The sequence below is a fragment of the Pinus tabuliformis genome, chromosome 3_2 (genome assembly GCF_031772625.1).
Source record: "Pinus tabuliformis cultivar Carrire ecotype Pingquan chromosome 3_2, CPIR1, whole genome shotgun sequence".
NCBI classification, from domain to species: Eukaryota; Viridiplantae; Streptophyta; class Pinopsida; order Pinales; family Pinaceae; genus Pinus; species Pinus tabuliformis.
Genome location: NC_142302.1, coordinates 909244587 through 909271810, shown reverse-complemented (window position 1 = coordinate 909271810; position 27224 = coordinate 909244587). Strand labels below are relative to the sequence as shown.

The 27224-nt window shown below is 40.4% G+C and overlaps 1 protein-coding gene across 2 annotated transcripts in view; it reads right to left on the bottom strand.

The window, feature by feature from the left end:
• Positions 1-27224, bottom strand: part of LOC149183571 (bacterial hemolysin-like protein) — a 398103-nt gene that overhangs the window by 31565 nt on the left and 339314 nt on the right. Inside the window, exon 8 of one of the 2 annotated variants that reach the window (XM_089418766.1) lies at positions 18962-19041. In XM_089418766.1, coding sequence (XP_089274892.1) covers positions 18962-19041 — 80 coding nt within the window. The remainder of the gene's footprint in view (positions 1-18961; positions 19042-27224) is intronic. The other variant, XM_089418767.1, reaches the window with a different exon arrangement.

Here is a 27224-nt window from a genome sequence, read left to right as displayed (position 1 = left end):
CAGTCTCTGATCTCCAGCTATTGCACCTGTCTCTCCAAACAATCCACTATATCATTTGACACTAAGTCCATCTCGCTATTGCTGAATCTCGGGCTCCCGTAGCAAGGAATTGATCCAAGAGGTGGACTCCTCAACAATCCTGCTGATATGTAGTCCTCCCAACTACAACTCAATATCGCCCCATTTCCCTCCTAGAACAGAGAGGCCAGTAGCTGCATTTGGCAGCAATTTGAATCCCCTTGAAGGGATTGTGCAGTCTTTGCCAGGAAGCAGAGATTCTGAGGAAATCTCTCTCTGAGAGAGTTGACAGAGAGGTAGGATTTCCAATTTATGAGTTTTTAGAGGTGGAGGGAGTGATGGAGAGCCTCAATGCAGTGCTTAAAGGACGCAAGTTCGTTGGAAAAGGGAGAAGACACATAGAGGGGAATTTTCTCTTCTGAGAACTTTTCTCACCAAAAGTTCAAATTTCTCACTCGCCAGGCAACAGTGCTAAGCAGTGACTAGAGGAGTCAATTCGACAGATTGGGTGAGATGGCATCACATGGGCTCAGAGATCAGGACAAGTTGGAAGGAGCTTCCAACTATGTCATATGGAAGACCAAAATCTTAGTTGTTCTAGAGGAGGACGATCTCGAAGCCTACGTCAAGAGTGTTGTGGTTGTTCTCGCAGACAGATCAAAGGAAGAAGTACAAGGCCAGATAGGGGAAGGCAAAGAGGTTCATACACGATGGAGTTTGAGATCATGTGGTCTCACACTTGCAGGGCAAAGATACAGCCCGAGAGATGTGGGAAGCTTTGTCTTCACTGTATGAAGGTTCTTCCAAACAATGGAAGATGTACCTAGAACAAAATTTGCAACGAACATTGATGCAGAAGGGACAAGGGGTTAAATCCTACCTTCAACATCTTCAGGACACCAGAGACCAACTAGCTGCAGTGGGGTCTACTTCTCAGTCTACTGTGATGGTAAGGACGGCCCTAAATGGAGTCTCAGATGAATGGCAAGTCTTCGTCCAAAGTATATTGGGCAGGGAAAGACTACCTTCATGGGAGGAGATGTGCGCAGCTCTTCAACAGGAAGAATTATGGAGGGACCTAGTCAAGCTCAACCTCAATGGAAGCAAATGGGAGTGGCACGAAGACCGAGGAGGAGGAGAACGTAGCTCTAGCACAAAAGGGACAACAAAAGCAGAAGCGGAAGAAGGACATTTGGAATGTGAAATGTTTCAGATGTGGCGAGATGGACCACTTTGCATCGCAGTGTCCATTGAAGCAAAAGGATAAGGATGAGAAACATGATCCTAAGGCCACTCCAACAAAGATTGATGAAGAGGAGTTTGCCATGAGTGCCCACGCATCTCCAGGAGGGAAATGGGGCGATATTGAGTTGTAGTCGGGAGGACTACATATGGGAAAGATCCTTGAGGAGTCCACCTCTTGGATGAATTCCTTGCTACGGGAGCCTAAGATTCAGCAATGGCGAGATGGACTTAGTGTCAAATGATATAGTGGATTGTTTGGAGAGACAAGTGCAATAGCCGGAGACCAGAGACTGATCAGCGTAGAGCAAGGTTGGCAGTAGTGCAATTGGCATATTGCAGATGTCAGCAGCAACGCAAAATATTCAGAGGGTCAGAGACTAGAGCAGTCAGATTCCAACATTCATGGTGTTATATTGAACACAGTTAAGTTCAGTTAATTTTGGATGTTTTTCAGTTGTTTCTTTCAGCAACTAAGTTGTTATCATGGCTCCGATGACTCTCGGGCCTCTCGTTTGACCTCCCTTTCCTTTATCTTCCCTCCCTTTCTTCCCTTTCCCTGCACTGCGCCTTCCCTTCTCTAGACTTCTCGTCTCTGTCTGCTTCTTCCTCTCCCCCAGCTGTGCTCACCACTCTGTCAGACTAGGAGGTAACTCCTCAAATCAATTCATTGATAGTCATTTAGGTTGGTCTTCATTATATACATGAGGGAGAGACTCTTCATTTCATCTCCCGGTGACTACTCATATTTTTTATTATTTATTTACATCAATTTCAGTTATTCACCCAATCCTGATGATTAGGTGTCAACATTCCCCCCTTAATCTGAAGGGATGTTGGTGAGTCCAAGCATCGTTCTGAATCTTTCAAGCTTTTCTCTTCCAAGCGCTTTGGTGAAGAAGTTTGCAATTTTCTCATTAGTGGAACGATGGCTGAGATGGATTGTTTTGGCCTCAACATGATGTCGAATCAGATGATATTTAGTACTGATGTGCTTCATTCGATCATGGAACTTTGGGTTCTTGGCCAACTTTATTGCCGAGGTATTGTCAATCATGAGTGGGGTCGATTGCACTTGTTTTACCTTCAAATCTTCAAGAATTTTCCTGAGCCACAATTTCTTTTGTTGCCTCAGCTACTGCCACATATTCTGCCTCTGTTGAGGAATCTGTTGGAACTAATTGTTTGCGTGATCTCTAGGAGACAGCTCCTGATCCAAGACTCATAGCATAACCTAAAGTAGATACCCCAGTTTCTTTGTCTCCATCGAAGTCTGAATCAGAGTATCCAATCAAGCTGAAGTCGTCCACCTGTGTATACTTGATTCCAAAGTCTTGAGTTCCCTTCAAGTACCTTAGAACTCTTTTTGCAGCAGACCAATGTCCCTCACAAGGCTTTTGCATAAACTTGGAGAGGATTCCAACAGCAAACGAAATGTCTGGTTTGGTAGTAGTTAGGTAGTTGAGACTTCCTACAAGCTGTCTATACTTTGTTGCATCCTCAAATTCTTTTCCTTCAATGGATGTGAGCTTTAAGTTTTGTTCCATTGGAGTAGTAAGAGGATTGCATTCTGTCATGCCAAACCTGTTCAACAAATCTCCAATGTACTTCTTTTGAGAAAGGAATATGGACTTTGGATGTTGAGTTACTTCAATACCAAGATAATAATGAACATAGCCCAAATCAGTCATTTCAAAACCTTTCCTCAATTCGTTCTTTATGGATGCAATGTAGCTTTCATTGTTCCCTGTCATCAAAAGATCATCTACATACACCACAAGATATACCACTGTTTTGCCAACTTTCTTGACAAATAAAGTTGCATCATCAAGATCATAATGTTTGAAATTGAGTTTCAGAAGATGCTCAGTTAGTTTTTCATACCAGGCTCGCGGTGTTTGTTTGAAGCCATACAAGGATTTCACAAGTTTGCATACTTTATGTTCATGTCCTTTCACAGCAAATCCTTCAGGCTGGGACATAAAAACATTCTCTTTTAGATCTCCATTCAAGAAAGCAGTTTTTACATCCATTTGATGGAATTTCCAACCATTTTGAGCTGCTAGGGCAAAGAGTGTCCAGATGGTAGCCCAGTTTGCTGTGGGGCAAAAGTCTCCTCATAATCGACCCCTTCCTTCCGTGCAAAACCTTTTGCCACAAGCCTGGCTTTGTGCTTGTCAAGTGAGCCATCAGCTTTATACTTGTTCTTGTAGACCCACTTGCAGCCAATTGGTTTGGTTCCTAATGGAGGATCAACCAGCTTCCAAGTGCCATTCTTTATCAGGGCATCATACTCCTTTTGCATCGCTTCTTTCCATTCATCATGAGAAGCAACTTCTTTGAAGGAAGTTGGTTCGAAATCTTTAGACAAATTCAATTCACAATCATAAGAAACATCCATATCAATAAGTGAATCAGAGTCATCTACATCACCTCCATTTTGTCGGTTTGAATTTCTAATTCCTGTCTTTCCAACCTCATCAAGATGAACACTTTCAAGTGTCTTTGTCAGCCACTTTGGGAGACCTTTCTCAGATGGTCCAGGGTGCTCTGTTGATTGAGTTGGGATTGAATCAAGATTGAGTCTCCCAATTCTATCAATCACATCACTTAAAGTATCATCCGTTGTTAGAGTTTCATGCGAGGGAGAGAGTGCTTTAGAAGAAGATTCCACAGGTTGATCTAGAATAGGAATCCCCCCTTCAAGATGTGGAATCTGATTATCAAATTCTTGAAATGATTTTGCATTTGCAAATCTATCCAAGCGATCAAGTTGCCGCTCAACAACATTGTCAGTTTTGGATGATTCAAGAAAGATTACATCTCTAGATACAACAAAATTTTTATTGACTTCATCATAGAGACGGTATGCTTTGGAGGTGTTTGAATACCCCAGGAAGATACACTTACGACTTCTTGCACCAAGTTTGTTTCTATGTACCTTTGGTATCAAGGCATAACAGGAGGAACCAAAGACCCTAAGATGCTTTACCGAAGGAATGTGCCCATACCACATTTCATAGGGAGTCTTGTTTCTGATAACATTATATGGACATTATTCTTTATATATACAACACATAGAACTGTATCAGCCCAAAACATCAATTTTACATTTTTGAAAAACATCATGGAGCACACCATATTTAAGATTGTCCTATTCATTCTTTCAGCTACACTGTTTTGTTGGGGATTATAAGGCACAGTTGTTTGATGTTTGATCCCATGTTGGCAAAGATAGTTTTCAAATTTATTTGAAGTGTATTCTTTTCCATTATCAGTGCGAATTGAACCAATATGAGATTGTGCATCATTTTTAATCCATGTATGAAAGTTCTTGAATGTTTGAAAAACATCGGATTTGTTCTTCAATAAATAAACCCAACACATTTTGGTGTAGTCATCAATAAATGTCATCATATATTTATTTCCATTTGTAGAAGGAACAAGCATTGGACCACATAAATCTGAATGAATGAGTTCAAGTTTTCTATGTGCTCTTGAATGTGAATCATGAAAAGATTGTTTGCTATGCTTTCGTAGAATACAAGCGTCACATTGCTTAAGTTTCCTAGGAATTGTAGGCAAATCAGTAACACCATTTTTCTTCAACAAGCGAAGGCTGTCATAGTTCAAATGTCCAGATCTAACATGCCATAATAAACTTGATGGAAGTGTACCTTCTTCATAATGAGAATTGTATGAGAAATGTTGTGCACGAGCAGAGGTACCCTGTAGCTTGAGAAGCCTTTCTTCTTCTATCCCCCTCATGACAAGTGAGTGGTCAGATGCTTTTCTTACCTCAAGCTTGCCATCAAACATATGAATGGAGTGACCTTGCTGGTGGATGTGGACCAAGGACAGCAAGTTTCTCTTCAACTGTGGGAGATATTGAACATGATGCAGAAGAAAGTCTGGAAGACTAGGCAATTTAAGCCTGATTATGCCAAGCCCTGATGACTTGAGTTTTGATTAGTCTGCAAAGTATACTGCTCCATCAACATTGTCAATAAATTCTTCAAAAAAATCTTTTCTATGAGTCATGTGGCAAGTTGCTCCTGAATCAAGCAACCAATCATTTTCCCAAGAAGCAAGTGAAGCATTAAACAAGTCTTCATTTACTCCAATATTACATTGTGCCACAACATAATAAGCGGATTCAAGTGCTTTACCTTTGCCTGTGTCATTAGTTTTACCTTTGGGTTGGTTTCTTTGCTGCTCAATTTTGTCCCAAGGTAACTTGCATGTGGAGGCATCATGTGATCCATTTCTTTTGCAGCGTATGCAGTGCAAATCTGACTTTTCTCTTTGAGAGTGTCTGCCCCCCTTGCCTCTGAAATATCTTCCTTTTCCTCTTCGACCACCTCTTCCTCTGGAAGAATCTTGGGAAAGATTTTTTTCTTTATGAGCAAGGCACACAGCGTCTTCAGAAGATTCAGGGGTTGTCTTCTTTCCAAAAGCTTTCTCTCTTTTAGCAATTTTTTTCACAAGAGAGTCCAGGTAATATCTTTTAGATTTCCATTTGCTTGCAATGACTCAAGATAATTGGAGTAAGTAGGATAAAGTGCCTTGAGAAAAGCTATCAGAGGAATATCCAATTCAACCTTAGTGGCTTTCATATCATGCATTATAGATTTTACTTCGGATGCAAGAGCAAGAGGATCATTATTTTGTAATTCAAGAGTGAAGAGTTTAATCATGAGTTGAACAACTTCAAGTGCAGAGAGTGAGTCATAGAATTCTTTCAGCTTTTGTAAGGCTTCGAAAGCATTTGAAAATGGCGAAATATGGCGACTCACCTCTTCACTTACAGATGCTGCAATTAATGCATAAGCTTTGTTGTTCTTATTTTCCCAAATGGCGAACTCCTTGTCTGAGGTAGGCTTTTCTGGCTCTTTGTCTCCGTCTCCAACACACACTCCTTTCCACAACTCATTGAAAATGAGGGTGTGTTTTATCTTCGGAGACCACTCAGGATAGTTCTCCTTGCCAGTGAGAACTATTCCCACAATAGATATGATTGAATGCATTGTAAAATATGTGTACTATAAAAAAATACTTCTTGCAATATACTGTAAAAAATTGTACTTCTGGTGGCAAACTCTGTTTAACTTTGAAAAAAAAATAATGAGGGATAGTATATCAGAGTTATTAACTGGGGGAGGGGTTATGTGGTGGAGGGAGTATTCAACATATGGGGGAGGTATATATGGAGGAGGGGTGATATGGAGGCCAACACGTGTATTAAAAATGATGTATTAAAAAAAACAAAGCAGTGTATTAAAACGAGAGTGAGAGTGGTATTGTATGGTGGATTATGGTAGCACATGTATGGGGAGCGCGGTATTGTTAAGAGCCAACGTTCAGACAACGACCAACGTAGGAATTGAATACCATTCTAAGTCAATGTTGAGCCATAAAACATAAAAAAATTGGAATTGAATACCATTCTGAGCATCATACACCATGTCGAAGCAGCACCATCATTTGAACGAGGTCTCGGTTCTTGCCAGCAGCTTTTGGCTCTCTCCCTTTACGGAATCTGTGGGACGAGACGAGACGGAGGCAAAGCACTGGTGGTATGTGTAATAATGAAAACGCAGTGGGTATTTGTTAAAATTGGCAACTAGGGCAAAACCTCATGTGGGTCATCTTATTCATGGTTGATAATATTTTTATTAGATTCCTCTCGTCGAGAGGTGTAGGATTGATATAAAGATCATCCGATTCTGATAAGTATTCATGGAGATATGAATTTATTTTGATTATGGAATTATTATCAAGCCGACCTACAACTCATGTAGGCTCAGAAGCCCAACAGTCGCATCTATTCAAACACCAACATTGTGTATAAATACAGGAGGACTTTTCCTCATTTGGACTCACTCATCTCATCACATCTCTCTCTCTCTACTGCACAGAAAAGAGTCTCTTCTCTACTGCGCAGAAAAGGGTCTCTCCCTCACACATGTGAAGCCGAAAGCTACTGAAACTGAAGCTGCAACTGCAGAAGTAAAGATTGACCTGCGTGGACTAGAAGATCTCCTCATCTGAACTGCGTTGTAGGTTCATTTGAACCTCCTCTGAAAGCCGCAACTTTTGGTGGTGGAATGAAGTCAATTCGACAAACGGTTTGCAAGATATCGACTGCCCTAGTTCGAAGCCAGAAGCTGTCGAAACTAAAGCTGCAACTGCAGAAGTAAAGATTGACCTGCGTGGACTAGAAGATCTTCTCATCTGAACTACGCTGTAGATTCATCTGAACTGCGTTGTAGGTTCATCTGAACCTCCTCTAAAAGCCGCAATTTTTCGTGATGGAATCAAGTCAATTCGATGGATAGTTTGCAAGATATCGACTACCCTAGTTTGAAGCCGGACGTTGCCGAAACTAAAGCTGCAACTGCAAAAGTAAAGTTTGACCTGCGTGGACTAGAAGATCTCCTCATCTAAACTGCGCTATAGGTTCATCTGAACCTCCTCTAAAAGCCACAACTTTTGGTGGTGGAATCAAGCTGATCCGACAATCGGTTTGTGAGATATCGTCTGCCCTAGTTTGATGATGAAGCCGCTAATGCCGATGTTGCTGATCTAGGGTTTGCTACTGCTGATATGAATCAGATTTATTGTACTATTTCTCTCTGTTGAATTATTGAAGATAAAAGAAGATTTGATCAAAGGGTTTCCCCACACATTGTGGGGTTTGTCCCTGGCTAGCGGCCACATCTTGTGTTTCTTGTTTTGGGTTGTTTTCTGTCGATCGTTTAATGTTCTATCTGCACTTTACCTTATGTACATGTGATTGCTAATCTGTGGAATATAATAAGCAAAAGAAGTACACTGTTATAAGCATAGAACATACTGTAACTTAACATGGAATCAGAGCTGAGGTGAAGACAAGCTCGAGCAAGGGCAAGAGCAATCACCGAAGAGAAGATTGGCAAGGCTATCCTAAAAGAATGATGGGGTCCTCAACACTCTTTCCTGCCGAAGACAAGCTCCGTGAGAAAGCTAACTATCACGGATGGAAGATGTCTATCGATCTAACCCTTGAGGATCAAGGAGTGTTGGATCATGTGACAGGCAATATTGTTGAGCCTCCATCAAATGCATCCGCTGCTGCCAGGTACAAATGGAAAACTAGGAGAAGTCAAAACAAAGAAGATCATTCGAGACTCTATCGACAAGCACTTGGTGGCCTACATCTCTGACCTGAACACCTCCAAGGAAATCTACGATAGACTGGTGAGTTTATTTAAAGTTAATGATGCAAAACAAGTTTTGTTTCTTAGAAATAAGCTGAGGGAAATCTAGAAGGGTAAAGATGAAAGTATGCAAGCATACTTCTTAAGAATCACCGAGATCAAGAACGATCTCCTATCTATTGGGGAGACTATTACTGATAGGGAAATGGCACTCACGACTCTTGTAGGATTACCATCCAAATGGTACATGTTCAGGACTACTCTTCTGAACAATCATGTAATTCCTGGTTTCAAGGAATTAATGGCTAGATGCATTCAAGAAGAAACAAGGGTAGAAGAGCAAGAAATGCCCTTGCCTAAAGGTCCTCTTGCTGCTTTTTCTTCTCATGCTAAGAAAAGAAATAATTCTGAGTCTAAATCGAAAAGAAAGGCTGGACCTAAGGGTGGAAGAAAAGGACAATGTTACATTTGCAATAAAGCAGGTCACTATGCAATGGAATGCCCTGATAGAAAGGACTATCACCGTGACGATGATCAAAATCCCTCTCATGGTAATCGAAGGGATGGAAAATTCAATAAGCAAAGGTAAAAGGAATGCTGGAAATCGAGGAAGGGGACAATCATTCAAGAAGGCTAGAAATTCCAGGATGTAGTAAATGCACCTGACCTCCGAGAGAACCTAGTGTCCATCTCGGCAATGGAAGACAAAGGCTACAAGGTAACCTTCAGCGATGGCAAGGTACGTGTATCGAAAAATAATGTTAAAGATGCCTTTACTCTTGGGTTTCGTGTTGATTCATTATATCAAGTCAATGAAAGTCAGGTAGGTGTCATGTCTTATGACACATCTCTTCAGTTCGAACTTTGGCATTAGAGGTTTGCCCACCTTCATTACAAAGATCTACCCGATGTAAGACATATGGTAACAGGGATGCCCGAATTCCGAGTAGAAAAAAGGTGTATGTTCGGGATGTGCCGAAGGAAAGCTCGAAAGGGGACCATTCCCCTCAAGCCGAAGCAAGACCTCCGATATATTACAGTTGGTTCACTTAGGCATACTTGAGAGGTTGGCATTAAGAGAGAGACTACTATACCATATATTCCTGAACAGAATGGTGTGGCGGAAAGGAAGAACCGCATGATTATGGAAGTTGTCCAGGCCATGCTACATGATCAAAGACTTCCGAAGTTTCTATGGTCTGAAGCTGCAAACGTTGTCGTATATGTCCAAAATCGATGCCCTCATCGAGCATTGGGTTCCTAGACTCCTGAAGAAAAGTTCACCGGTAAGAAACCTGATGTTTCTCATTTTAGAATTTTTGAAAGCCCTGTATATTTTCATGTGTCGAAAGAGAAAAGAAATAAATTGGGTGCATCTGGAAAGAAGGGAATTTTCGTGGGCTATGGTGAAAATACTAAAGGCTATAGAATCTATGTAGCCGGTCAAAGGGAAGTCGTAATTAGTCATGATGTCACCTTTGACGAAGATATGGCTCTTAGCAAGGTGAACAATCTTTCGACTTTGAGGAGCTCTCAAGAAGCCGACACCAGGGAACCGAAAGAAAAGGATGATGAATCAATGCCTAATGTAGAAGAACCCATGGATCCGATTGATCCTCCTCCACATGAGCCTTCCTCTTCTACGAAGAGGCCTTCATGGCTTAGGGGGCTACTTGATGATGTTGAAGGACATGTTGCACCCCGAGGAACCTTTCGTCAAAGTAAGAAACCTAACAGGTATCAGGGATACCTGACTAGTATGAGCATAATCATACAAAATGAGCCTTCATCATTCTCAGATGCCGTTAAGTATCAAGTATGGAAGGATGCTATGACCATGATGAAGAATGATGTCTGGGAAGTAGTTCCCAGACCCCAGGGCAAGACAGTTGTTACTTCCAAATGGCTTTACAAGATAAAACATGCAGCAGATGGAAGTACGGAAAAGTATAAGGCTCGTTTTGTTGCTCATGGTTTCTCCCAGAAGGAAGGTATAGACTATGATGTGATATTTGCACCTGTTGCCAGATATACGACCATCCGCTTGATCATAGCCCTTGTGGCTTCACAAGGATGGAACCTACATCAGATGGATGTCAAGACCGTGTTCTTGCACGATTCGATCAAAGAAGAGGTCTATGTGGAGCAACTCGAAGGATTTGAGATTTATGATTGAAAATCTCATGTATGCAGGTTGAAGAAGGCTCTCTATGGGCTGAAGCAAGCACCCCGAGCATGGTATGAGAGGATCGATAGCTACTTGATGAAGCTGGGATTCACTAGGAGTGAAGCCGATCCTAACCTTTACCTTAAGGTTGAAGATGACAAGCCTCTCATACTGGTGTTGTATGTGGATGACATCTTTCTAACAGGTGCATACCCTCTCATTCACAAATGTAAGAGGGAGTTGGCTTCTGAATTTGAAATGAAGAACCAAGGACTTGAAGTGTGACAGAAGCCAAGGGAAATTTTCCTATCTCAAGGAAAATATGTGGTCAAGATTTTGAAAAGATTTGGTATGATGGACTGCAAGCCTGTGACTACCTCGAGGATCTTAACTTTCAGAAGTTATATGGTAGTGATGTCAGACCAGATTTGGGAAATGCCTCTAAGTTTCAAAAACTCATTCGCGTTGATGTTCTTGGTGAATCTCTGTCCGAACATATGTTTTTCAGTTAGCATTGTGAACTCATATTTGGTTGAGCCTCACTAGATTGGCAAGGCTTTCCTAAAAGAACAATGGGGTCCTCAACACTCTTTCCTGTTGAAGATAAGCTCTGTGAGAAAGCTGACTATCACGGATGGAAGATGTCTATCGATCTAACCCTTGAGGATCAAGGAGTGTTGGATCATGTGAGAGGCAATATTGTTGAGCCTCCATCAAATGCATCCGCTGCTGCCAGGTACAAATGGAAAACCAGGAGAAGTCAAAACAAAGAAGATCATCCGAGACTCTATCGACAAGCACTTGGTGGCCTACATCTCTGACCTGAACACCTCCAAGGAAATCTACGATAGACTAGTGAGTTTATTTAAAGTTAATGATGCAAATCAAGTTTTGTTTCGTAGAAATAAGCTGAGGGAAATCTAGAAGGGTAAAGATGAGAGTATGCAAGCATACTTCTTAAGAATAACCGAGATCAAGAACGATCTCCTATCTATTAGGGAGACTATTACTGATAGGGAAATGGCACTCACGACTCTTGGAGGATTACCATCCAAATGGTACATGTTCAGGACTACTCTTCTGAACAATCATGTAATTCCTGGTTTCAAGGAATTAATGGCTAGATGCATTCAAGAAGAAACAAGGGTAGAAGAGCAAGAAATGCCCTTGCCTAAAGGTCCTCCTACTGCTTTTTCTTATCATGCTAAGAAAATAAATAATTCCGGGTCTAAATCAAAAAGAAAGGCTGGACCTAAGGGTGGAAGAAAAGGACGATGTTACATTTGCAAAAAAGCAAGTCACTATGCAATGGAATGCCCTGATAGAAAGGACTATCACCGTGACGATGATCAAAATCCCTCTCATGGCAATCGAAGGGATGGAAAATTCAATAAGCAAAGGTAAAAGGAATGCTGGAAATCAAGGAAGAGGACAATCATTCAAGAAGGCTAGAAATTCCAGGATGTATTAAATGCATCTGACCTCTGAAAGAACCTAGTGTCCATCTCAGCAATGGAAGACAAAGGCTACAAGGTAACCTTCAGCGATGGCAAGGTATGTGTATCGAAAAATAATGTTAAAGATGCCTTTACTCTTGGGTTTCGTGTTGATTCATTATATTAGGTCGATGAAAGTCAGGTAGGTGTCATGTCTTATGACACATCTCTTCAGTTCGAACTTTGGCATTGGAGGTTTGCCCACATTCATTACAAAGATCTACCCGATGTAAGACATATGGTAATAGGGATGCCCGAATTCCAAGTAGAAAAAAGAAGGTGTATGTTGAGGATGTGCCAAAGGAAAGCTCAGAAGGGGACCATTCCCCTCAAGCCTAAGCAAAACCTCCGATATATTACAGTTGGTTCACTCAAGCATACCTAAGGTTGGCATTAAGAGAGAGACTACTACACCATATACTCCTGAACAAAATGGTGTGGCGTAAAGGAAGAACTGCACGATTATGGAAGCTGTCTAGGCCATGCTACATGATCAAAGACTTCCGAAGTTTCTATGCACTGAAGCTGCAAACACTGTCGTATATGTACAAAATCAATGCCCTCATCAAGCATTGGGTTCCAAGACTCCTGAAGAAAAGTTCACTGGTAAGAAACCTGATGTTTCTCATTTTAGAATTTTTGAAAGCCCTGTATATTTTCATGTGCTGAAAGAGAAAAGAAATAAATTGGGTGCATCTGGAAAGAAGGGAATTTTTGTGGGCTATGGTGAAAATACTAAAGGCTATAGAATCTATGTAGCCGGTCAAAGGGAAGCCGTAATTAGTCATGATGTCACCTTTGACGAAGATATGGCTCTCAGCAAGGTGAACAATCTTCCGACTTTGAGGAGCTCTCAAGAAGCCGACACCAGGGAACCGAAAGAAAAGGATGATGAATCAATGCCTGATGTAGAAGAACCCATGGATCCGATTGATCCTCCTCCACATGAGCCTTCCTCTTCTAGGAAGAGGCCTTCATGGCTTAGGGGGCTACTTGATGATGCTGAAGGACATGCTGCACCCCGAGGAACCTTTCGTCAAAGTAAGAAACCTAACAGGTACCAGGGATACCTGACTAGTATGAGCATAATCATACAAAATGAGCCTTCATCATTCTCAGATGCCGTCAAGCATCAAGTATGGAAGGATGCTATGAAAATTATGAAGAATGATGTCTGGGAAGTAGTTCCCAGACCCCAGGACAAGACAGTTGTTACTTCCAAATGGCTTTTCAAGATAAAGCATGCAGCAGATGGAAGTATGGAAAAGTATAAGGCTCGTTTTGTTGCTCGCGGTTTCTCCCAGAAGGAAGGTATAGACTATGATGTGATATTTGCACCTGTTGCCTGATATACGACCATCCACTTGATCATATAGCCCTTGTGGCTTCACAAGGATGGAACCTACATCAGATGGATGTCAAGACCGCGTTCTTGCACGGTTCGATAAAAGAAGAGGTCTATGTGGAGCAACCCGAAGGATTTGAGATTTATGATTGAAAATCTCATGTATGCAGGTTGAAGAAGGCTCTCTATGGGCTGAAGCAAGCACCCCGAGCATGGTATGAGAGGATCGATAGCTACTTGATGAAGCTGGGATTCACTAGGAGTGAAGCCGATCCTAACCTTTCCTTTAAGGTTGAAGATGACAAGCCTCTCATACTGGTGTTGTATGTGGATGACCTCTTTCTAACAGGTGCATACCCTCTCATTCACAAATGTAAGAGGGAGTTGGCTTCTGAATTTGAAACGAAGAACCAAGGACTTGAAGTGTGGCAGAAGCCAAGGGAAATTTTCCTATCTCAAGGAAAATATGTGGTGAAGATTCTGAAAAGATTTGGTATGATGCACTGCAAGCCTGTGACTACCTCGAGGATCTTAACTTTCAGAAGTTATATGGTAGTGATGTCGGACCAGATTTGGGAAATGCCTCTGAGTTTCAAAACTCATTCGCGTTGATGTTCTTGGTGAACCTCTGTCCGAACATATGTTTTTTAGTTAGCATTGTGAGTTCATATTTGGTTGAGCCTCACTAGATTGGTGCCAAGAATCTTTTGAGATGTCTTCAGGACACAATCTCTCATGGATTGAGATACACTACTTGAAATATGAAACTGCATCATTATTCGAATGTTGATTAGGCAGGTAGTGTGGAGGATCATTGGAGCACTTTTTAGTGCTGTTTTTCTTTGGATTTTGCTTCGATATAATGGATGAGCAGGAAGCAGAAGTCGGTTGCCATAAGCACCACCAAGACCGGATACATATCTATGAGTATGATCTTGTATGAAGCTGCTTGGTTGGGGAAGCTCTTCAGTGAGCTGTTTGAACACATACCACTGTGATTCTCTGTAACAACCAGAGGTGGGATTTGATTATTAAGGAATCCTGTATTCGTCGATTGCTCCAGTAGATAGACATCATCTGGGATATGGTAAGTCGATGAGCAAGGAGGCTCCATCGCATTAAGATGATGTACAAGTCGATTCACCTTGTCAAAGCCCCGAGGAAAGATCTAATCTGTGATTTTCCCAAACGACTTGGAGTCATCAAGAAACCCTTGTACAAGGGTCCTGCATGTTGCATACATTGAGCTCTGGGAGCTTTGAGGGCTTGCTGTTCTTACTGGAGCAACATACGACCACAAGGTGACTCACCCTCCCTTGGTGGTGCGCACTGGAACAAGATGATTCACTCTCTTGTGGGACAAGATGATTCGCTTTCTTGTGGAATAGGATGATTCGCTCTCCTGTGTAGCTGGATGATTAGTTCTCCTGTGAAGCCTGGATTCTTGTGTTCTCCATGGCGATTGTAGCAGGATTGATGTGTTCTCCTGTGAGGCCTGGATTGATGTGTTCTCCATGGCGATTGTAGCAGGATTGATGTGTTCTTTTGTGAGGACGGGATTGATTAAGTTCCACTATTGAGGCATCCTACCCATGCAATCTGGGACTCATGGAAAGCACCTCTCATCTGATCAATGAGCAGGGAAATGAAGTTAGGGACCATAGTAGTACTGATGGATGCATCGTTGTATCTACCGTACTCCCTACGCTAGGATGACCTCCATTGATCTGGGATCAATGATACTGGTCTGGGACCAATGGTAGGAGTTGTACCATACTATGACGCTGACTTCAGGTCGGTTGAGACTGGTTTGGGACCAGTGGTACATACTCTGAGACTGACTTTCTATCAGTGTAGTACTGGTCTGAGACCAGTGAGAGTGGTACATACTATGATGTTGACTTCGGGTCGGTTGAGACTAGTCTGGGACCAATGGTACACTCTCTAGGACTGCAATACTAGCCTGGGACCAATGGTAGGAGTGGTACTTACTCTGAAGCTGACTTCGGGTCAATTGACACTGGTCTGGGACCAGTAGTACGCACTTTGAGACTGACTTTGAGTCAGTGGAGGATGACACTGGTCTGGGACCAGTGGAGTTGTACTCACTATGACACTGACTTCGGGTTGGTTGAGACTGGTCTGAGACCAGTGGTACATACTCTAAGACTGACTTTGAGTCAGTATGATACATCATCGATCATTTCTTCTTCTTCATAATTCGGACAAAAGCAGAGCAGAATAGAACAATGCAAGAACAGAGCAAAATAGAGCAGAACAATACAGATCAGTATAGGGCAGAACAAGACAAAGCAGAACAGGCAGAATAGAGCAGAGCAGGGAAAGGGACAGGCTGTACAAGGAAGTACATTTGATGGATGAATAGTAACGACCGATAGACAAATTGCAGATGAAGTTCTCTCCAGTTGAGAGGGAGTGTTAAAATTGGCAACTAGGGCAAAACTTCATGTGGGTCATCTTATTCATGGCTGATAATATTTTTATTAGATTCCTCTCGTCGAGAGGTGTAGGATTGATATAAAGATCAGCTGATTCCGATAAGTATTCATGGAGATATGAATTTATTTTGATTATGGAATTATTATCAAGCCGACCTACAACTCATGTCAGCTTAAAAGCCCAACAGTCGCATCTATTCAAACACGAACATTGTGTATAAATACAGGAGGATTTTTCGTCATTTGGACTCACTCATCTCATCACATCTCTCTCTCTCTCTACTGTGCAGAAAAGAGTCTCTTCTCTACTGCGCAGAAAAGGGTCTCTCCCTCACACATGTGAAATCGAAAGCTGCTGAAACTAAAGCTGCAACTGTAGAAGTAAAGATTGACCTGCGTGGACTAGAAGATCTCCTCATCTGAACTGCATTGTAGGTTCATCTGAACCTCCTCTGAAAGCCGCAACTTTTGGTGGTGGAATCAAGTCAATCAAACAGATGGTTTGCAAGATATCGACTGCCCTAGTTTGAAGTCGGAAGCTGCCAAAACTGAAGCTGCAACTGCAAAAGTAAAGATTGACCTACGTGGACTAGAAGATCTCCTCATCTGAACTATGTTGTAGGTTCATCTGAACCTCCTCTGAAAGCCGCAACTTTTGGTGGTGGAATCAATTCAATCCGACGAATGGTTTGCAAGATATCGACTGCCTTAGTTTGAAGTCGGAAGCTGCTGAAATTGAAGCTGCAACTGCATAAGTAAAGTTTGACTTGCATGGACTAGAAGATCTCCTCATCTAAACTACGTTGTAGGTTCATCTGAAGCTCCTCTGAAAGCCGCAACTTTTGGTGGTGGAATCAAAGCCGATCCGACGGTCGGTTTATGAGATATTGTCTACCCTAGTTTGATGATGAAGCCGCTAATGTTGATGCTATTGATCTAGGGTTTGCTACTGCTGATATGAATCAAATTTATTGTACTATTTCTCTCTGCTGAATTATTGAAGATAAAAGAAGATTTGATCAAAGGGTTTCCCCACACATTGTGGGGTTTGTCTCTGGCTAGCCGCCACATCTTGTGTCTCTTGTCTTGGCTTGTTTTCTGTCGATCGTTTAATGTTTTATCTGCACTTTACTTTATGTACATGTGATTTCTAATCTGTGGAATATAATAAGGAAAAGAAGTAAACTGTTATAAGCATAGAACATACCATAACTTAACAGTATTCAAACTAGGCCCAGAGCTATCAGCCAATGCAACATGATTCATTCAACCACAAGTCACAATCCAAGTCAATGACTAAGTGCCAAGCATCGAGCTCCAAACCACTATGGATAGAAGAGCATAGTGCTCACAGCGATTGGGAGAGTATTAACTATTCATATGACTGTCAAGCAATATTACACGTGAGGGTGTAATAAACAACAAAAGCAGCGCGGTATAATACTGTGTAATGAACGACAGCAGAAGTAAGGAGACTCGAGGCTGCGAGATTATACTGTGTAATGAACAACAAAAGCAGCGCGGTATTATACTATGTAATGAACAACAGAAGAAGTGAGGAGACCAGAGTTACCAGCGTTATCAATAATGTTGTGTTTGTGGTGCGTGGGATGGAGACCCGACGCTGCGAGATTGAATACAATGGTTGTAAGACCGAAGAAAAAAATCTTCAAAATGAAATGCGCGCAATGCCATATGGTTAACAAGGGTGCAGGTATCAATATCATGTCAGATTGAATTCATTCTGGGAAAAGAACGCGACAACCGATGGGAGAGCGCAAAAATCACCATGAGCTTTTTGTATGCAGGTGGAGCAGCGTAGCAGAGAATAATAGTGAATAGTAGGTGGAGCAGCGATAGGAGCAGCGTAGCAGAGAATAATAGAGAATAATGCGTTCAGGCCAGTGGAAGCGTCAAAGCTGCTAGGCTAGCCAATCTGCATAGGATTCAGAATACCATAGGCAGAATAAGGAGTTACAAAGCAGAGGGAAGCCAAAAATGGCGCTGGCTCTGATACCATGTCAGACCAGGAGGTAACTCCTCAAATCAATTCGTTGATATTCATTCAAGTTGGTCTTTATTATATACATGAGGGAGAGACTGTTCATTTCATTTCTCGGTGACTATTCACATTTTCTATTATTTATTTACATCAATTTCAGTTATTCACCCAATCCTAATGATTAGGTGTCAACACACTACCTCCGTGCTCTCCTGCTTCCTCTGTCTCCTTGTCATATTTTGTTCAGATTCCCCTGATCTTTTTCCAAAGGCCCAATCGTACCCACATTTCAAGTCACACAAAGTCGCCTTGGATCAAATTCAAGCCATGCACAACAGTTACGAGACAAATACAGATCTGAGATGGGCTTCATCCTCCATCCACTCAATGAACATCGAAAGGAGTTTGAAAATCTCAATAACAAATGTGCGCACCTGGAAAATACAGTCAATGTTCTGCAAGACATCATTTCTAAAAAGCCTGGAGAAAGCTCCAATGCTTTGGATTGTGGAAGCAGGAATCAACAGCAAGAAGAGAAGACAATCAATCAAGAATAAGAAGAAACAAAGAACATGGCACATCAGGAATTTACTTGCTTACCAAAAGAAGGAACTCCTAGTTCTCGACATTAATATCTTTTTCACTTTTAGTCATGACAAGCAAATGTATTCTGCTCCTAAAGCAGTTCGTTAAGATCTACAATCTAAATGTAGTAGGTAAGTTAGGGATTTATGAAGTCAATGTAACAGCTGAAAAAGAAGGATCAAGGTCTTTTGCTCCTCTTTTTCCCTTGATCGCTTCAGCTTTCATGTACTGGGGAGCTTTGCCTTCCTCTATTTTGGAATGAATATATCCGACTTTGTTATATATATATATATATATATATATATATATATATATATACCTTCGCTGTCTATTTTTTCATTCTATTCAAAATTCACCTCACCTTTAAGATCTGACCATTGAGATTTTATGGCTTTGTTATTCAAAATATAAATCTTGTAAGCATCGAAATAAGTCAAAGAACACTAACAAATTAATAATGCCACCGAAGTTAAAAAGTTGCACCTCTTTGTGGACTTCCGGATCCCTGACCACACCACCACCGCCTACCTGAGAAGCATATGCAACCAACACATTTGTTAAACAAAAAATGCCAAATTCAGTTTTCTTTTATGAAAATTAACTAAAAGTAAAAGAGAAAAGCAGAAAATCACTTGTCTACTAAGCTATGCAATACATAAAACTAATGATGAAATTGAAAATACCATCACACCCATTGATTAAACAAAAAATGCCAAATGCAGTTCTCCCTTACGAAATTAAGTAAAATTGAAGTGAAATACAGAAAATCACTTACCTGCTAAGCTATGGAATACAGAAACCTAATGATGAAAGTGAAAATCCAGTTGTCTAATCAGATATGAAACAGATACATTCGAGTAGAAATCTAGAGAACAGAAGAATTCCTAGGTTTAAGCAATGTACAGTTAAAAGATACAAAAAATCACCGATATCATCATAACACTATATGTTCAACAAGAATTTGCTGGACTTTCAGACAATATTTTCCTTTCATTTGATAATAAACATTGAAATGAATAGAATTTATAAATCACTTACACTCTCATATTAATAAGCACATATCCAGAATTTCCCCAAGGAAGGTATTATTTCCATATTTATTAAGGGTTTTCCAAATCTCATTGATAAATAATGTTTTTACAAGGACCAAGAAATATCTCGCAAACTGATCCCGATATTATATCAGAATATCAAGTGCTTCTACAATAACCACAGTTGGACACGTCGTAAAATTTTGATCAAAAAGAATCCTTCAGGCACAGTGAGGCATGTGGTAGAATTTTCTTCAAAAGAACCTCTCAGTTAACGCACTAATTGTTAAAAAAAGAAAATGATACAACCAATGCACTTTACAATTTAACCATCTCATGTTTGTTGAACAATATCTTGCATAGCTGCACACTGCTGTAAAGATCTTATATAAGATCTAAAATAGTACACTTCACCTGCACAACATAATAAACATGCAATGGAAGTATTGATATGCAAATATTATGCATGGAGTACAAGTATGCCAACCTAGAATTTATGATACTAGTCAACATCCATTGAAGACGTTAGGAAACTCACCCAGGATGATGCACATAATTGGCAGCACATAACCCTTACAGATTTTACTAAGTGTCTGGGCAAGCTAGGCACCTAGTCATGGAATACCTTGACAGACCATTTAATGTTTTTATCTTCTTAAATCCTACCCTAATCAAGGGTTTGCTCCCCAACCACTGAATGGTACCACTAACATTAGGGGAATCTTGAGGACTAAAATGACCCTCTTTAAGGAAAATAATAGAATAACAGTTCAAAAAAATAAAAATAAGAGTTATGAGTTTTAAAGAGAATGGAAGAAAATTACTTTTTTATTGTATTTTAAACTTATCTTCTCATACATTTTAAACTTATCTCATCATACATTTACTTAAATGTCAAGTGTAGGGACTTGCTGGATGCAGATTTAAATTACGCATCTAATGAGTACCCACTCTGCATAATTTTGAATACACTCACAGTGAGAAAAATCAAAATACATGAAAAAACATGTTTCTAGATAAGTAGAAAATATGGTTAAAAAAATAGTTTTCTTCTTTTCACTCCATAAATATTTACCCTGGGGATGGCATTATCATTTTGAATCCTATTGGTTATTTTAAAGATGATTTCGGATTACATTTTTTAGTTTTGAGGTTTTTGATCTCAAAATTCCCCTAATGATCCATATTACCTTCACAATTTATCAAGCTAGGAAACTAAAGCTCTTCTATGGCAAAACATATAAATTGACTCGTGCTCCATAATTGGTCACTCTAAGAGATAATCAAGATCACAACAAATGGAAGAATGATAAGTAAATAAATGCCATGATTAATTGACATTATTAACATGTTAAAATGGCATATCATTGAAAAATAACACTTTCATGCCTTGTTGAAGGGAATAAAAGATATTAACCTAAGTTGCAGGAAATGCCTAGTGTGGCAATGCACCAATACCTGAAATGCCTAAAAACATCAAAATGAGTATGAAATGGCCTATAAATGCCATCAATTGTATCGTATGACCTTTCCAAATTTGGAAATGTCATATGTTATGGCTAACAATGTTTCCAAGACATTTTAACCATTTCCAATGATGTTTTGGGCACTTTTTTGGAAGTTTCCAAGCTCTCATCCAAGTGCCCATGAGGGGCATGCGACATTGATTGCAAAATCTAGCACCTTTGTCCTTTGATGACCTTTTTGGGACGGATGTCGAGGTCATATTCCTAGATTTTGGATACCCACTTCCCCTACACCCAAGACAATCAATTTGCATTAGCACATCTCTCACGGCGAGGTAACGGACATGTGCATATATTTTGTTATACCCCACATAAGCTCTAAAATATTTGAGAATTTTGACGAGGGGGTATGCTTGTTTTTCAGTGATAGTGTATCTTGTTTCCGCACCACGAAGTGATTTGCTCATAAAGGCTATGGGCCTTTCCCTTCCTTCATTGTCCTTTTGCATGAGGATGCCAGCGATAGTATCTTTAGAGGCAAAGGAAGAGATGATCAAATCATTGGCATAGTCAGGGCTAACGGAGATAGGGGCAGAGGCAATCCTTTCTTTGATTTCTTCAAAGGCTCTGGTTCTATGAGTAGAAGGTGTCCTTTTTCAAGAGTTCATTCATGGGCTTAGTGATTTCGGCAAAGTTTGGCACAAATCTTCTTACAAAGATTATCTTACCAAAGAAAGATCTTAGAGCACCTTGGTCTTTGGGACGAGAGATATCCTTGATTTCTTGGATTCTTTCAGGGTCAATGCTAATCCAATCTTTGGAGACCACGTTCCCAAGTAATCTACCCTTGTCAATGTTGAAGATTGATTTCTTAGGATTTAGGGAGATGCCATATTGCTTACATTTCTCAAATACCTTCCTTAGGTGTTTGCAATGGTCTTGTCTTTCTTTAGAGGCAACAGTCAAGTCATCTTGATAAATTTCCATGATTTTTCCAACGAAATCCCTAAAAGCAAAATCCATGGCCCTTTGAAAGGTAGATCCAGCATTAAGGAGACCAAAGGGCATTCTAAGGTACATGTATGTTCCCTATGGTGTGGTGAAGGCAGCTTTCAGGCAATCTTCCTCTCTTACAATAACTTGATTATATCCAGAGAAACCATCCAGAAATGACATCATTTGAGATCTCATTATTCTTTGAAGGAGATTTTCCATATTTGGTAAGAAGTAATTATCCTTTAGACACACACGGGTGAGATCCCTAAAGTCAATACACATCCTAGTGTTGCCAGCCTTTTTGCAAGTAATCACAGGGCTGGAGACCCAAGAAGAATGTCGTATAGGGGTAATGATCCCAGCGTCAAACATCCTTTGGCGTTCCTCTTTGACCAATGGAGCAAGTTTGGGATTTATTCTTCTCAATTTTTGTTTGACAGGCTTCGCCCCTTCCTTGAGAGGGATGGTATGTTGAATGACCTTAGGGCTATAGGCTTTTAGATCATCATAAGACCAAGCGAAAATGTCTTTGAATTCACTCAACAATTTTTCGAGCTCATCCCTTTCTCCCTTGGATAGGTTTCTTCCAATTTTGATCATTTGGGGAGAGGTTTCGGATCCAAGGTTGAGGTTCAAAGTATTAGGTGATTCTTGGTTGTTATGCTTGATGATGTTAACATCATTCCTATCGAAACATTGCTCATTGATTATATCTTTATCTCTTTTAATGGGATATTTATGGTCTTGAAGGAAATTCCTTATGTCTTGGTCATCTTCGAAATAGGCTAGTGATCTTTATAGTCAAGTATGGAGGGTCTATGAATCGTGTCAACTATGCACTTCCCTTTCTTAGAGACATCATTTTGAATTATCGAGGAAGTGGATGCAGCTATGGCTAAAGTATTGGCCATGTCATTTAAGCATCATCGATCGAGGGACCTAAAGGTTAATTCCTTAACACCTTTGGTCATGTGAATGATCCTTTCCCTATAAGGCTTCAACTTTTTGTCTTTTGTATCGAAAGTTCCCCTTATTTGTGAAATGACTAGGTTAGAGTCCCCTATTATGAGTAATTGTTGGATTCCCTATGATTGGGTTGCTTCAAGCTCTAACAATAGGGCTTCATACTCAGCAATATTGCGGGTGCAAGCGAATTAGAGTCTCAAAGCAAATAGTAGATATTCTTCAGAAGGGAATATGAGGACAATGCCAACCCCTGACCCAGATTTAGAGTGAGCTCCATCAAAATACATTACCCAAAGACTAGAGGGAGGTGGGGCATTGATATGTTCATTTTTGAAGATCCTCCATTCCCCAAGCTTATTGCTTTCCTCTTCCAAATCATTATTAGTTTCCTGGGAGGAGGCAATCATGGGGGCGAAGAACTCATGTCTAGGGATGGAAACATAGGAGTTTTCCTCCCATGGGAGGTATATAGTGGAGCCATCTTCATTAATGGACAAGTTTAGATTTTCAATCAATTGTTTTGATATAATCATTTCCCATCTCGGGTTCATTTCGACTATGATAATGTTCATAGAGAAGTCCTTCTCTGGATATGCATGAAGAAATGCCCTTTGTCCTTCCACTAGACCACATACCTTAAATTCATAGTAGTTCATAATTAACTTGCCAAAACATTTCTTTGAAAGGGTGATCCCAAGTTTTTCCATAATGTTCAAAGGCATGATGTGGATTGGACTCTCGGAGTTTAGGATACAATTCCTCAAGATGTGGTCGTTCATCCCAAGGGAAATATAGAAAGGGTCAGTCATATTTAAAACCAATCTTAAAGGAATTCTCATAGCCAAGTTAGGAGGTTCCTTCTTATGACCCTTTTTTATTCTTTTGCTATTTTCATGTAACGTGTAGGAATTTACAGGGTAAGTTCCTTAGATAGAACACCAAAAGACACCGCTCACAAACAAATCACAAATCAATACACCAGTATTCTTGACGTGGTTAAAACCCTCAAAGAGGGAAACAGTCCACGCCCTGAGCCAACGTGGCCACTTCAGGCAATTCATTAATGTAAAAGAAAGAAAATTTACATAAGCTTCCATCATGAACGGTCACCCTACAAATGACCCTCCATGCTCTTTAAATAGAGATCATGGACCAATCATGTGTTAAGCCACAGATCAAGTGTCGGTAATACTGAGGAGAGAATGAACCGTCGGATCACTTCATGTCTAGAACATATCGTGACCGTCGGATTGTAAGTTACAAAAGTACATAGTAAAGAAACACACTTTACCTAACTCTACACTAGACCAAGTTATACTTAACTATTTCCTATTGGTCGAAATATCCTAACATCCCCCCTTAAGAAAAATTTGGGATAGGATTGAAGGATGTACAAATATGACACAATAGGAGGAGGAGGGAGGCATTAGAGCCTATCCCCCCTTCATGACAACGTCCTAAACTCCAACCATAAATCGAAGTTTAGTAAACTTCGCCTATGTGAGAGCCTTTGTAAAGATATCTGCAACTTGATCATCTGTTGAACAATATTGCACTTCAAGAACATGGTCATGAGTGAGCTTTCTGATGAAGTGCATGTGTAGTTCAATGTGTTTCCTGTGTTGATGTTGGACTGGATCTTTTCATAGTTGAATGGCACTTTCATTATCACACCAAAGTGTAGTCGGATGTTGTTGGTGAAAGCCAAACTCTGACAGGATTTGACGAAGCCAGAAGGCTTCCTTACTAGCTTCTACGGCGCCACAATACTTTGCTTCTGCTGAAGAAAGAGAAATGGCACTTTGTTTCTTGCAAACCCATGTAATAGGTCCAAAACCAAGAGTGAAGACATAACCTGCAGTAGACTTCCAATCATCAGGGTTACCAGCCCAATCGGAATCAGTGAAACCAACCAATAGAGGAGATGCTTCTGCACTGTAATGAATCCCAAACTGAAATGTACCTCAAACATAGCGAAGTATTCTTTTAGCTACTTTCCAATGACTTTCATGTGGGTTTTGCATAAACAGAGCAATAAGGCCAACAACAAAGGAAAGGTTAGGACACGTATGGCTCAGATACACAAGTTTTCCTACAAGCTGACAGTATAAGGTAGCATCAACTTCAAGGGAAGTACAAGTGACTGAAAGTTTGGCTCCATACTGAAAGGGAGAAGGCGCTGGCTTACAGTCTTCCATGTGAAAGTGGCATAGAAGATCACAGGCATACTTAGACTGGGAAAGGGCAATACCTTCCTTGGATTGCAAGACTTGAAGACCAACAAAATAATGCAAGTGTCCTAATTCTGTCATTTCAAACTGCTTTTTAAGGCTAGACTTCACATGGTTTATAAGGTTGGGATCATTACTAGTAAGGATAAGATCATCAATATAAAGAACAAGAATGATAAGAGACTTACCCACTTTCTTGGTGTAGACAGTATTGTCAAAATGACACCTAGAAAAGCCAATATCTAAAAGAAAGCTATCCATTTTGGCATACCAAGCTCGAGGGGCTTGCTTGAGACCATAAAGGGATTTCTTAAGCCGACATACAAGGTTGGAGTCTATTTGTATAACGCCAAGAGGTTGTTCCATATAGATTTCTTCATGCAGGTCCCCATGCAAGAAGGCAAATTTAACATCCATCTAATGGACTTCCCATTTGAAAGAGGTAGCAAGGGAAAGAACAGGGCGGATAGAGTTCATTTTGGCAACAAGGGAGAAGGTTTTAGTATAGTCAATGCCTTCAACTTGTGAAAAACCCTTAGCAACAAGACGAGCTTTATATTTATTAGCTTTTCCATCTGGTCCAAACTTGGTTCCGTAAACCCATTTGCATCTAACAAGTTTTCGTCCCTTTGGAAGAGGAACAAGATCCCATGTATCATTTGCCAATAATGAACGATATTCTTCATTCATAGCTGCGTCCCAATCTGGATGGCCTGAAGCTTTTGCAAAGGTGTCGGGATCATAATTCGTTGAAGCTTGAGCCAGTAAAGAAGAGGCTCTATTGAACTAAGAACGTGTACGTCGCTGATCTGTAGGATCGCCTGCAAGAGCACCTATTGCATCGCGAGTAGCACGGACCCATTTTGGAAGCTAAGGAGCTAAAGGAGGATCCCAAGAAGGTGGGGGAGGATTTTCATCCTTGCTTTCATCATCTAAAGAAGAAATATTTTCAGAAGTAGAAGGGATGGAGAAAGGTGGCACATCCGCCAACGTAGGCTCGTAGGCCGATATATGTTTAAGCAAACTTTACATCTCTTCTAATGATAACATTTTTGGATTTAGGTGAAAGAAGTCTATATCCTTTGACATCTTCAGAATATCCAACAAAAATACATTTTTCACTCTTAGGTTCTAAGGCTTTATGTTTCTCATCAGGAATATGGGCCCATGCTTCACTTCCAAAAACACGAAAATGACTTACATCTGGTTAAATTGAGCTCCATGCTTCTTTTGGAGTGATATTCTTTAAACCTTAGTAGGAGTGCAATTTACTATGTAATTTGCACAGTTAATTGCTTCTACCCAAAAATTAAGACTAAGTCCTTTAGATTGAAGCATACAATTAGACATTTCTTTCAAGGTGTGATTCTTCCTTTCAGCTAGACCATTTTGTTGTGGAGTATATGGAACAGTATGTTGCATTTGAATTCCATGCTTAGTGCAAAAGTTGATGAATTTGTTGTTAAAATATTCTCCGCCATTATCAAATCTTAGCTTAAGAATTTGATGTCTAGAATGTTTCTCAACAAAGGCCTTAAAGGCCAAGAACATGTTAAATACTTCACCCTTGAATTTTAAGAAGTATACCCAAGTGCCTCTTGAGAAATCATCAATGAAAGTTAAGAAATAATTGTAGCCAGAAAATGAAACAACTGGAAGTGGACCACATAAATCACTATGCACAAGTTGTAAAGGGGCTGAGGCATGCCAAAAGGCATTTTTCAAAACTATCGCGATGATGTTTTCCGAGTACACATCCGGAACAAACACCATCTCTATAAGATACCATAGGAAGACCTGTTACCATATTTTCTTTACATAGATTTTGAAGGGAGCGACAGTTTAAGTGACTAAATTGCTTATGCCAAAGTTTGCTCACTTCATCATTATGAGCAACAAATACCGAGGGAAGAGTTGATGACCGAAAGTTGTTAAACTTATACAACCTTGTAGAATCATCAGCAATGCCAGTAGCTAAAATCTGTCTAGGATCTCTTAGGTCCTTAATTACAACATCATGA